The sequence below is a fragment of the Drosophila arizonae genome, chromosome 5, assembly GCF_054131065.1.
Source record: "Drosophila arizonae isolate 15081-1271.41 chromosome 5, UAZ_ARI_1.0, whole genome shotgun sequence".
NCBI lineage: Eukaryota > Metazoa > Arthropoda > Insecta > Diptera > Drosophilidae > Drosophila > Drosophila arizonae.
This window is the reverse complement of record NC_142925.1, coordinates 18,022,501-18,036,821: the sequence shown is the minus strand read 5'-3', so window position 1 is coordinate 18,036,821 and position 14,321 is coordinate 18,022,501. Positions and strand designations below refer to the sequence as shown.

General features: G+C 38.0%; 1 protein-coding gene across 3 annotated transcripts in view; it reads right to left on the bottom strand.

The window, feature by feature from the left end:
* Positions 1–64: 64 nt before the first annotated feature.
* Positions 65–14,321, bottom strand: part of LOC108617001 (UNC93-like protein) — a 23,852-nt gene continuing 9,595 nt past the window's right edge. For 2 of the 3 annotated variants that reach the window (XM_089471341.1, XM_089471340.1), the window contains exons 2-7: positions 5,021–5,335; positions 2,921–3,463; positions 2,675–2,834; positions 2,347–2,614; positions 2,128–2,290; positions 65–305 (exon numbers count right to left, since the gene is read on the bottom strand). In XM_089471341.1, the coding sequence (XP_089327467.1) occupies positions 239–305; positions 2,128–2,290; positions 2,347–2,614; positions 2,675–2,834; positions 2,921–3,463; positions 5,021–5,316 (1,497 nt within the window). In that variant the 5' untranslated portion in view covers positions 5,317–5,335 and the 3' untranslated portion in view covers positions 65–238. Of the gene's footprint in view, positions 306–2,127; positions 2,291–2,346; positions 2,615–2,674; positions 2,835–2,920; positions 3,464–5,020; positions 5,336–14,228 lie in introns of all 3 variants that reach the window. The other variant, XM_089471342.1, reaches the window with a different exon arrangement.

Genomic DNA, 14,321 nt, shown 5'->3' with positions numbered 1-14,321 from the left:
AGAGCTCAACCTCCACTATGCCCGGACAACCCCTCTACGCAGAGCATATTCCACTCAATCTTCATTTCAATATTAATGATACACAATGTTTGTATATTTATTGGAATTCATTAAAAATACAAATATAAAAACTAACTTATTAATACTAATTACATTGTTCTTAATTGCTCTTAGTGTAGACTGGCAATATCACATGCACGTAGATTAGCAAAGCAAGCGCGGCAGAGTCAAAGATCAATCAGTCGCTCAACATGTTCTCCAAGTTCTTTTGCTTCTGCCACACACGATACTCAATTAGGCCGTAACTGGAAATTCATTTTTGAATATTTGAAATATAAAAACAAGTAAGAACGTTGCAGTCGGGCGTTACCGACTGCGGAATACTCATTCACATACCATCAACAATTTAGTAGTTAAGTTTCGTTCTAATACTGTAGAATATACAGGTTTTTCCGATTTGCCACGCCCCAACTGGGCGTAGACACCTCATTTTTGGTCAGTTTTTAGAAAGAGATAACGTTACCCTAACTGCAAAGTTTGAATGCTTACCCTAAAAAAATGTGAAAATTACAGGGTATTTTTCGATATGCCACGCCCCTAAAGAGGCGTAAAAATTATTTTTGGGGAATCGATAGAGGAGACTACCAGTAACTCAACTATCCAAATTTGAAGCTTCTAGCTATTATACTTTAGGAGATATAAACTTTTGCGGTTTGCCACGCCCCCTGTGGGCGGACATATATCCGACAAAACTTTTTGGTCTTGGGTGATCAGTCCGAGTATATATACAAAATTTGAGGTCTCTGCCATCAATAGTGTCCAAAATATAGGAGAATTTAAAAAATCACTATATCTTCAGGTCCGATTTGCCACGCCCCCAACGGGCGTAGACTTATAATTTATCTTCAGACTTTATAGAATCATACCATTAGCTGACGTGCAAAATTTCAGCATTCTAGGTTTATAACTTTAGGAGATACAGTTTTATCCGATTTGCCACGCCCCCAATGGGCGTAGATATATCCGCCATAGCTCGTGATCTTGGGTGGTCAACGCGGACCTACATACCAAGTTTCAGCTTTCTAGCTCTTCAACAAACATGATTTCTGGTATATCGGAAAATGCATTTTCCGATTTGCCACGCCCCTAGTGGGCGGATCGGGAAAATTTTAACACTTTATAAATCGGAGATATACACGAGTATGTGTTCCAAATTTCAAGTCTCTAGCTTCAATAGCGCCGAAATAGATTGCGTTCATACGGACAGACGGACAGACGGACAGACGGACGGACGGACAGACGGACGGACAGCAAGACGGACATTGCACAAAACCAATATACTGATTCACTTTCGTGAATGAGTATAATAAATAGTAATTAAAGTTTAAAAAATTAATAGATAAATATATATACAACTCAGTACTGAAATATTTTAAATAATATAATAATAAATTGAAATATACATATCCATATGTCATGTATGTAAATAAATAACTTAGCAGAAAAGGACTATGTATTAGCCTAAACATCACGTAATTATAACAAAGAGTGAAATAAATTTAAATTGAAATTGAAAAAAAAAAAATTGAAATATAACTGAAAATAGGTACATAAATTTATAAAATAATTGGATTCATTTGAATTAGGCCGTAACTGAGCTTTCATTTTAGAATACTTCAAATACATGTATATAAATAAAAAAAAAAAAAATCTAAGAATATATAAATATAAATAAATCATAAATATTTTAAATATTCTAAAAATGAATTTTAAAATGAAAATTAATTATAGACAATAAAAAAAATGGATTTTAAAATATTTTGATTCCTTTTAAAAGATACGTATAAACTACAAATTAAAAAATAAATAAATAAAATAAAAAACTTAAAAATTAATTTTGGAATACCTAAAATAAATTTTAAAATTTGTTCAAAATATGAAAATTAATTTAAATTAAATAATATAATATATTTAAATATATATTTAATATTATATTTTAAGTATATGAATGCAGGTAGCTAAAGGAGGTATATGAACCAATAATATTGAGGTATAAATTAAAAAGTAAACAATTTGAGATACATATCTAGATTATTTAAAAATTAATTATATACAAATAAAGCTCACCCCACGCATCCAACGACCATGACACAAATCAGAATGATCAGCTTGGTGGATGTGCACAGCTGGGAGCTGATGACGTAGCCAATAACCGAACCCGTGCTCTCCCATAAACGAAAGTTGCTATACGCGGCAATCAGATGGTTGGGAAACAGAATGCCATAAAAAGCTGCAATATAGCGAGTAAGTACTGAGCAACAGCTGAGCTTAAAGCTTGGTGCTTACCGTTGACAACAACCAGCCAGACGCCATCACAGATGCCCCAAATGGCCGCAAAGGTGCAGTACATGAGGTAGTCGCCCTCGCGCGCCTCCCAGCTGTACATGTAGCCGAGCAGGCAGAGATTAAGCACAGCACAGATGGCCGCCAGGGTGACACGTCCGATGCGCTCGACCAGGGCGCCCGCAATGCCGGCGGCAATCGCATTGGCCACGCCAAAGCAGATCATCGCAAATCCGATTTTGGAAATGCCCCAGCCGCAGGCGACGAAGGACTAAGAGTGGACAGCAGGACGTTAGCTGTGCGGGCAGCTAAGCTTAAAAAGCTCACTTACGCGTGTAAAGTCGACGGCCAGAAAGGCCTCCTCCAGGCCAATGAACATGGTTATGGGCAGCATGAGTATCTGGCGGCGTTTGCGCAGCAGATTAATGGTCACAGTTAGGAGCTTCAGGCCGGAGATGCCATCCCCAGTGTCGCCGCGATTAACGCCATAGCTGAGCGAGCGAATAATGAAGTAGATAGAGACATATAAATATATGTATGTGTATGTATATGTAAATGTATATATATATATACCCACCGCTTCAGCGAGCTAACGCCAAAAATCATCATAATCACCGCGCCGGCCATGCATGCCAGGAATATGGAATTGAGCAGCTGTATCTGCTCGGGCGCCGGCGGCACTAGGTTGGGATTCACCTCCGCGCTGATGCCAGGGCAAAAGCGAGCGCCGCACAGCTCGTCCACGCGACTTATGCTCGCCTCGAGGGGCTCCAGTTCCAGCTCCAGCAGACTCTCATTGGCCGGCGTCGCGGCGCTCAGCGTCAGCACTGAGGAGGATATCAGATTGCCCCACACCTGCGCCATCTGATAGAAGATGAAGAACAGCCCGAAGAACTTCACCGTGTTGACATCCTTGCGCGACTCGCTGCCGCGCACCTTGGTCAGCGCCTCGGAGACGGTGGACAGGTACGTGCACTTGGAGCACCACAGCGGACCGCCGCCAAAGCCCACCATCAACGCGGCCGGGATGAGCGTCTCGAAGCGCGGATAGAACTGGGCGGCTATGTACGGCATATAGGCGAACAGGGCCAGGGCCATGGTCAGGCGGCAGCCGAACCAACTGTTGATTAGAGTAAGTGGGACAGGCTTAGTTTGTTTTAGCCTGGCCAGCAGGCTGACCGGCCGACTGGCCGACTGACTGCCTCAGTGACTCAGTGACTCAGTGGGCCAGCTAAGCAGCTGCTTCAAGGCCGGCCATAAATCTAAATAAATCGAGTTAACTGATTAAAGTTGCCAGTGGGCAGCATTTTCTTTTTTTTCTTTTTTTTATACCCTGAACCCATTGAAAATGGGAAATCAGGGTATAATGGTTTTGTTAAAAGTATGTAACAGGCAGAAGGAGGCGTGGCAGACCCCACAAAGTATATATATTCTTGATCAGGGCGACGAGCTGAGTTGATTTGGCCCTGTCCGTCTGTCTGTCCGTCCGTCCGTCCGTCCGTCCGTCCGTCCGTCCGTCCGTCCGTCCGTCCGTCCGTCCGTCCGTATGTATGAACGCGTCGATTTCAGAAGATATAAGAGCTAGAGACTTCAAATTTTTTTTAAAATGTCCGTAATTACAGCGCGCATATCAAGTTTATCATTAAAAATCGATAACTCATCCCGATCTTTTTTTATCGATAAAAAACCTTATCGAAAACCAGTTATAAAATTATATCTTCTACACCCTTATTGCTAGAGTCTCCAAATTTTTAATGTATGCTTATATGCAATTTATACAATTTCGGTTTTTGGTAAAATTTACCCCCCACCCTTAAATTCACCCCCTCACCCTCACTTTTGTAAAAAGCGTATTTCAAATACTAGAGACTTGGGCTTTGGAATATACACACATATTCACCATATGATTACGCTCTAAAAGTTTCATTAAGATCGTATGTCTACAAAAGAAATTATTTAACAAATAAATTCTCATAATATTGCCCACACTGCAGCGCAGCCCAAGCGCAGTCGCTGCTTACTGCGCAGTTAGCAGAGCGCAGGCTTATGCGTGCGTGTGGATGCATGTGTATGTATGTGTGCATAAAAGAAGTGCAGAATGATTAGAATATCAGCTTGGAGGGTTCAGGGTATCTCCTAGTCGAGCAGTCTCGACTGGAGCTTTCTTACTTGTTTCTTTTTGGGGCCAGCGCGCGTGTCCGGAATAAGTCAAACGAGTCGGAAAAATGTGTCGAAACTTGTCCGCCCCCTTGGGCTGCAAACGTTTTCTATAAATTAGCGATTTGTTTAAATGTCAGCCAAAACAAAATGGTCGATAGCCAAAAAAAAAAAGGGCAAAATGTCTATAAGGATGAGCTGAGCTATCGACTACGCCCACTTGCCTCCCCACCCAAAGACTCGCCCGTTGACATTTAGCAGTCAAATGCTTTAGCAAGCAGCCAAAGTATTTACTGCCGACTGTTGACTGCCATTCGGCTGTCGCATCTGCATAAAATTGCCATAAAAACGCCACGCAATTGCCCCACATTTATGGCAATGCCGAAAATTTATGGCTAAGCCTCTGCCCCAGCTTCTCCAATTATATGCGACAATGAGATGATCTTAAATCTGAATCTACATAAAGCTGAGGGAAATTAATTTCTATGGGGCAAGCAGGTGTGCAGGATGCAAGACTCACCTAATCACAGTCATGGGCAGGAATATGTTCGACAATATGAGCGAGCCGTAGATGACGGCCAGCGTTGTGGTGCCCAGCGCCTTGTCCGCATTCACCGAGCTCTGCAGATTCGAGGTGCCGTGGAAGGCCGTGAAGTGTATCATGAAGGCCAGCCCGATGACGACCACGTTTTTGGTTATTATAAAACGCTCGCGCGGCTCGTACAGTCGCTGATTTGGCTTCGTCTCGCCGTTTATGGCAACAGGTGTGCCGTGCGCCACACCTGTGTCCAGGGCGAGCTCCTCGTTGTGCACCATTTCTGTTCTGTTTGATGAACTGCAAAAAACGAAAGGAACATATAAAACTTATTAAATTGTCATTTGAAAGCTTAATATATAATATATATATAAAATTTTTATATATTTATAAATATAAAGTATTATTTAATTTATGTTTTTATATTATTTCGTAAATTTATTTATTGGTTTGGATATTTATTTGCTGGATTATCAAAATTATTCAACTGTCATTTGAAAAATGTATTATATGAAAATTAATTAAGTAATTTATAAATTAAAATTTTATTTGTGTTTTTATATAGCTCAATATTTATATATTTATTTTTATTAAAAAATATCAAAATAGTTATATTATCATATAATTATTATTTTATTTAAGACTTATGCTTATTATTAATATTTAATACATATTTTTAAATATATTTCATATTTAATATTATATTAATAAATGAGAAATAAAAAATATTAAATTGTAATTTTTAATTTGAATATATTGAAATTAAAATTTAACAATTTTTTATTATTTATATTTCATTAAATGGAAATATGAATATATATTAAAAAATTTAATTGAATTATTTCTTTATTTTTCAATTATTGTAATCAATTATTTTAACGCAAAAAAAAAAAAAAAAAAAAAAAAAATCTGTGGCCAGCAGAGGTTGCAGTCTGCTTGTTCAGTGAAATACATAAATTATAAACAAATAATTATTTATATTTTAATTACAATTAAATACAAGCAAATAATTATTATTATTTAAATACCAAAAAAATACTAAAGACTACTAGAAAAATTTAATATACGTATTAAAATCTATTTAATAAAGAATTTAAATACATTTACATCAAGTGTAAGCTAAAAATTAAAGCCGAGAAGGGAATCTGTCCTTTCCAGGGCAGTGATTAAAAACTCTTATACAATATACAGCACCTCCGCCCCCCCTCGCACCCAGCATCTGCTTGTCACATATGCTCAAGAAAAACCAACTAAAATGGAGAGCTCTCCATGTTTTCCTAACACTATTAATCCCAAATAATACACAGCAACATACAAAAAATAAAGAGAGAAAAATTGTAATTAATTGAAATCTAAAATGTTTTACATTTTGCTTATACTTATAAACCGATTTGTCACTCCAGCTGAAATCCGCAGTTTCATTCAATTGGAAGCTATTTGCTCAGCCTTAGGAATAACATTATCCGTTTGTTTTTATTCAAAGGAACACAACGTGAAAGCTAGACGCATTTTCAATAAAGATACCAACGGCAATAGACACTCAACCGCAATACAGTTCTGCGCATCGTCTTGGCATACCCGAACTGCAAATAGAGCAAGGGTATACTCGGCGTGGAATGCTGAGTGGGAAGAGGAGTTGAAGTAGGACAGCTATATATAGAGTATTGGTATATGGGATAGTCAATCGATAGCTCATATCAGTCTGAGGGACATTGGAACGTACTCCACTTGAGCCTCTCGGGCTGCATATTTTAACATCGCAAATCAGCTTCGGTCGAGGTATATCATAGTCAATCACTGGCCCAGCTTATTTGGCAATAACTCTGCGGGCGTCACGCCCCCTTGAAGGCGAGAGTGATATAAATTTCAGCGTCCCTGCCAAGAGTCGGCGTGAGGCCCGGTCCTTGGCTTTGCTGTGCTGCAGAATCAAGGACGCATCACGAAGGATGAAGGACGAGCGACTCAGTCTGCGACTGCGACTGCGAGTGCCGGCCGTAATCCTTTAGGCAGAGCCACAGCACGTAGTCCGGGCTTGGGCACAAATTTATGCCTGTCTACGCCCACACACTGAGGGAATGAACGCGAACACGCACACACACACAAACAGACACACAGACAACAACAGCTGCTGAGGGTGGGAGACAGCCTGTCGTAGCCAAGGTCTCTGTCGACTGCGCTCGACTTGTTTGCATTTGATTTCGCGATGCCAACGACACTTTGGCACAAATTTAGCACCTTTGATAAAGTTAAAGGTTTGTTTGCCAGCCGCTGAGTGCCGCCCACTCCACACTTCGCACTCCCCCTCTCTGTGATTTAAGGCACGACTTGATGGAATTGAATTTCCTGCGCTCCTGCTTCCTCACTTGCCGATTTGTTTTCGAAGATTTGCGGCACGATGATAAGCGGGTTAAACAATCAACTGAACAACTGAAATTGTTTCGGCATACCTGGAGGCGTGACAGCAGCAAATATTAATTGCTTCAATTTAAAATCAGCCAAAAGTTGAATTAATCTGCAAATGAACTCGCCGAGTTTCCCAACTGAGTTGCCGCACTCGTGATAGGCAATTAACTGGGCCCAGTCTCCAGCCGCAGTGCGTCAATCACTCCTATGAGCCATTTCCCAGCCTCGCAAGGAATGTCCCCTCATGCCCACATTAATCATACGCAGCGTTGATCGATTAGGGCTTGGCAACTCTGCATGCAACTAATTGGTATCGGGAAGTGCACTTAGCACACGTCACACTCATCAGTTGCCAATGAGTCGCATCGATTTGAATCGAATCGAATCGCAACTCCTCAAATGCGCTACAGACACACATTAATTACACAAATACGTGCAGCTAACTACCTCTGGCACATTGTACGACATCAATTCATTAGGTTCCTTGAGAAGTCATGAATATTGCGAACAGGTGAGCAGTAATCTGAAGAGCCTTGAGATGTAACCATTGAAACTGGTATTACAGGGTATATTGGTTTCCTTGAGGTGTATGTAACTGGTAGAAGAAGGCGTGGCAGACAACATAGGGTATATTTGACCTTCTTGACCTAAATACATCCAGCCATGCCTGTTTGTCGCTCTCTTTGCTTGTTCTTCGTTCGTCCGTTCGTCCCTATCTCAATTGTGCTTCCTCCGTCCGTTCGTCTGTGGACATACGTTTGTCGATTCGTCCGTACATTCGTTCTTAGTTCGTCTGTCCTACGCCTGTGCGTTAATTTGTCCGTCTATATGTCTGTCTCTTTGTTCCTTCTTCTTTCGTTCTTCGCTTGTCCGTCTTTCATTCAGTTCAATCTTCGTTCGATCTTCGTCTGTTCGTTTGTCGACCTGTCAGTCGTCCGTTCGTCCGTCCGTTCATCAATTCATTCATCCGTTCATATGTTCCTCTATCCTTTTCTTCGTTTGTCCACTGTCCGCCTCTCCATCTGTTTGCCTAACTATTCCATTTGTCCCTTCTACGTTCGTTTTTCGTCTGTCCGTCTTTTTACAAGTCTTCGTTTGATCTTCGTCCGTCCGTTTATCATCCTGTCTGTCATTCATCTGTCCGTCCGCATGTTCGTTTGTCCGTCTATCAATTTGTTCATCTAACCTTTCCATTTGTCTCTTCTTCGTTCGTTCTTCGTCCGTCTGTCATCTATTCATGAGTTTTTCCGTCTATCTGTGTGCCCGTTCTTCGTTCATTCTTCGTCCATACGTCTATCGCCGTACATTCGTCTGCTGGTCTATCCGTCTGACCGTTTGTCCGTTCTTCGTTCATTCTTCGTCCTTCCGTCTTCTATAGATTCCCTTGTCCGTCCATTCGTCTGTCCGTTCTTCGCCTATCGTTCGTCTAACTGTCCGTCTGTCCATTTGTCTACACGCCTTTCATTCCGTTCCTATCCTCTCATCGCTCCATTTAAATCATATAAAATTTACATACTCGATTCAATATTTAAATATTCTGCAGCAGCTTAGACTTTATCTGTCGTACAACAGTGCTGAGCATGAAACAAATTAAAAAGCTTAAATGATTGAACCACAACAATAGCTCACACCCGCACACACACATACAATGACAGCTGGAGTGACAAAATTGCAGCCACAGGACAACATTAAAGAAATAAAACTTTTTATGGTTTGTTGACAGCTCAAGCGACGCATTCATAAAACTCAAGCAACGCCTGCCAATCGAGAGAGAGAGAGAGAGAGAGAGAGAGAGAGACGGACCCTCTCTGTCTCGTCTCGTCCATCATCTAAATGGAAATCAGGCATAATCACCAAATGGAGAGGCAAATATGACAGCAATTTTTCTATCTGCTCCGCAAAGTGTCGCATGAAACAATGAAACTTGGAGCTGGACCCGGGCTGGACCCAAATCCAGCCTAGGGCCAAGCGACGCTCTAAATTTATGCCATAAAATGGCAAAGCAGCGTGAGTGTGTGTGTGTGTGTGTATATGTGTGGGTGTGTGTCTGTGGGTGCCCGATAACAATATTTTTTTTTTTTTTTTTCGTTCTTTATGTTTGGTTTTTATGTGGCGCCCCTGAGTAATTTTATGAAATTATTGCCCAGGCCAAATTTGTGGGTGCATTTTGGCATGAGAATCGAGTAGAGATTGCAAACATCTATATATATTGAGTAGCAATAGAAATACATCCGCTGATTAGGCTCCAGTTGCATATATATAACTTATTTCCGCTTTGATTAGGCCAGCGAGAGGAGAAGAAAAAGAGAAACACAAAAACAGGCAGCAGCAGCAGCTGGCCAAGAGCTAATCAATCATGGGCCAACTCAAAAAGAAAAACAATAACAAGCGAAAAGAAAAGAGAGAAAAGTGAATCCTAAATGGCAAAGAAAAACAAATACTTTGACTTATGGCACGAAGCCCAACAAACACGAATTATAGGCGACCCGAAAAAAATGTCGGTAATTATGCCTACAACTTGGCACTCAGCCGCACATGTTGAGTTGGGCAAGCAGTAATGCCAGTAATTAACTATAGATCTGTCATACTTAATACATATACAATATATGTATGTGTTGGGGCTCGGGCTCAATCAAGCAACAAACAAAACAAACACAAATGATTCGAGTACTTCGAACGGAGAGTGGCTTAATTATGCGCCTGGCCCATTGCTCATTGGCAACAGCAACAAACAACAAAGCACAAATCACAATGCACAATTGATGAGGGGCTGTAACTATTCGCGGAATCTGCACACCTGCCGCAGCACAGCTGACCTCACGAATTGCGCAACATAATTGTCAATACTTTCACATAGTAGCTACGATGCAAATATGTAAGCAATTTCAGCTAACAAATTACATTTAAAAAACAAAATAAAATAAAATAAAAAAAAAACTAAAATGTATCGAATGGATATTACATTTCTACATATTGCTTTTAGCTATATACAAAGAGGATTTCTTTTTTTTTTTTTTAAATTAAAGTTTTATGATAACATTTAGAGAACAGCGAGTCTCTGCCTCGCTCAAAGTTGTTCAATAAATGTTTTGTTAAGAATTTATTTTTTTATGTATAGCAACTCGATGCGAAGTGTTTTGTGTTTTTGGCAAACGATAGTCGAAAATGTTTTGATGGCGCTGGCTGACAAAGAAAAGGGTCTTGGCAGCAGCGAAATGATAACAATGGCAGCAGCAATGCGATAAACGGAGCGACTAGCTATTACCCTGTAATATAAGTTATTTGTTGATAAAAATCATTTAATATTTAAAAGTGAAGTTATTAAAGAAATAAATTAAGTCTCACAATAAAAATAAAAAATTAAGAAATAAATAAAATTAGTTATTAAATATAACAAAAAAATACATTACAAAAAAATAAATAAATAAAATCATGAAATTAAATACGGAAAAGTAAGTAAATAAATTAAATGAATTATAGATAGAAAAACACATAATAATAAGAAAAAAATAAAAATAAAAATAAAAAAACAAGAATTTAAATGCATAAAAACGTAATGAGATATAAATAAAATAAATTTTAAATTTAAAAACAGATTTATATAAAAATACTATATAAATAATAAAAAAAAAAAAAACAGTAATATAAATATAAAAAATAATAAAAATTTAAATTTCAAAAAAAAAATGTAAATATTATGATACATGAATACATAATATTTATTGATAAAGTAATACAACACAAAGCTATTTTTTTTTATTATTATTTATTTATTTTATTTTATTTATTTTTTTTTAACTTATATTATAAATTTGAAACAGTCTTTTGCTACTTATGCTTGTATCTATTTTATAATGTATCAATCTTTCATTAATAAATTTTCAGATAGGCCAAACCGACTTTCTATTGCATTCCTTATAGGTATTTCAAGAAGAATTTTTAAAAAAACTTTATGCTATATAAAAATGGTTAAATAAAGTCAAATACTACTAAGAAAGGCTTCAAAATAAAAAAAAATAAATAAATAAATAAAAAGAAAAAAAACATTATGTCATAAAAATATAAAAAAATATATATTTCAAATTTGACTCTTGTTTAACTTATTTTTACTCTCCACCTCATTTGTGACTACATTTGATTCGCAGACTTCAATTTTCGGCTTATTGCAGTCCTCTGTCATAAAAGAGTTTTTAATATTGCACATCAAAGAGGCGAGGGCCGTCTGCAAAGGTAGCTGGATGCAGGTGCAAACGAAACACATCAAAGCAAACAATGGAAACTTTTGTTTGCATTTCCCCCCCCCCCAAAATTAAATACAAATACAAATGAAAAACAAGAGCTGAAAATAAAACGTTTCTTGCCATGAAAACTTACATTGTGTGCTATCGGGGCGGGCCCGACACGCCTACTGAACATAGCGATATGGCAAGAGAGCCAAGAAAGTGGGCGCGCAAGCAGCCTGGGCTGGGGTTATATGTAAAACAAAGTTGGCTAACAAAAAAAAAAAAAAAAAACAAAAAAAAAAAATTAAGCCAAAAAGTTTGAGGGTGCCGCTTACCAAAAAAAAAAAAAAAAAAAGTGAAAAAATAAGAAAAAAGGCTAGTAATAACATTGCAATTGGGCATAGCCGACTGCAGAATACTCATTCACGAATCAAATGCTGCCCAGGTCTTACTGCCGATTAGCCACGCCCTCAATTGGTACACTTCAATTCTTTAGCATATCAACTGCTATGGTTTCTGAGAGAAGATCTTGACATTTCATAATTAAAGGATGGTATATGGGGACGAGGAAGAGTATAAGAGGAGTATAGCATATGTGAAACATTTCTCTATCTTTAGACAAGACAGACGCACAGACGTATTGACGGACATTTCATAGCACCCATATACTCATTTCACTTTGGTGCATGAGTGTAGAGATGAAAATGGAATACAATTTTAATGGCAGCACATCGAGGCTGAGGCATAAATCTTGGCGATGCCTGCGCTGCGGCTGCTACAGCTGTGATTCCTCACAGCGAACTCCTGGGCGAATTTTGTTTTATTGGCCACTGAGTAACTCGGGCTAACTTGTTATGAGCCCAAGAGTACGTACGGACTACATGAATCATGTTGCTGTGTAAGAAAACGTTTAAGCAAGATTTATTAAATATTTTTCTCTTTTAGTTTTTCTCTCATTATGTTGCAAAGTGCTGAAAATAGAGAGGAAATCAAGTGCTGTTAGTTTAGTCAAACTGACTTGACTTTATCTATTCCTTGCCCCACTGTGCCTCAACATATGACTCTGTGACTCGGCGCTGTCAAAACTTTTATTGTTGCTTTGAGTATGCGATAATTTAGCTTATGTTTTGCCATTTCCTAATGAGCCATGCCCCACTTAGTGGGCGAGCATTTTATGGAAGACTCTTCCAGCAGCCGCCAAGAAATCAATGCGCACTCACACGCACGCACACTGTCGCCAGTCAAGTCGACTCAATCATAAATTTATAATGTCTACAAAACCTATAAGCATTTTATGCTTATCACCGAGCCGAGCCCGAAGCAAGAACAACTTGGGAGACTGCGCGCTGGGTTTTATAGGCCGTGTGCGTTTAACTTCGCTTTTTTTTTTTTTTTTTTTTTGTCGGAACTTGGGCATAACGGAATATAAACACACAAAATGGTAACACAAACGCAAACGTAAACGTTTTTCATTGCTTCAGCGGAATTTGAAGGCCAATAAAAATGACAATAATAACAGTGATGCGACCCACAGGCAAGTCAGGCAGACTCGTTTATTATGTATTTCAATCAAATGAATTCAACTCGTGATTTAATGTGCCTTTTGCGGGCTTTCGCTTAAATTTCAATAATGTTGCCTAGTTTTGCAGCGCGCACACACAAACACACACACACGTGCTGGTATGCTAACAGCTGTAACAGCCCAACATAACAGCGCGCTGTTAAAATTTCCCTGCTCTCTGACTCTGTTAAATGCACTAACAGCCTAAGAGAGTTTAACATGGCTCTGTTGTGGGCGCACGTACAGAGCTAAAATGCTGCATGACTCGCTCTGTCAATTTCCTTTATCAAACTGATAAGCCGTTTAACAGAGAAAAAGTTGCCTGCTGGAGTTTTGCTTGTTAATGAGATTTAAAGTCGGCTTTAGTGAAGCCAGTGAATGCAGTGAGTTGTTGCAAGAGCAGGATGGAAGATAGAAGTAAGACGATTGTGATTTTTCATATATTTCATATATCTATTTTATATACATATATATTTTTTTATATTTACTATGAGATTTATCCAGTGAAATAATAAGCCACAGGACATAAATGTTTATTAAAAGAAATTCTTATTTTATATTATAAATGATGGATGTGCTGATTTTTATAAATATTTTTGTCTTTGTTGTTTAAATTTTATAGGCAGTAAGATAGGCTCTACAAATAAAAATAAAATAAATAAATAAAAAAAAAAACATGTATATTAAAAATCCTTATTAAGCGCACATTTGTTGATTTTTTATTTTTTATATATTTTTAATATCTTTCATAACGTAAAGAATACAGAAAACTTTCTATTCATTAAATTCCAAATTGAATCATGAATGAGAAAGTATCAGGAAATCTAAGATGTATATAAATTTAAAAAATTTATGTAAATTTAAAACTAACTTAAAGCCTTCAGCTTGATAACTTATATACATATACATATATTTTTATAAAAAGTATTTGCTTCATATGAATACCAAATCATTTATGAAACTTAAAGACTTAAAGCGTATAATTTTTCTATATTTTTTCACTTACTTTACGTTCTATTAAAAATGTTTATTGAATTGATTGACTTTTTAATTCTCCAATTCAACTTGTCTCAACTCAATTATTCGCACATGAAAAGTC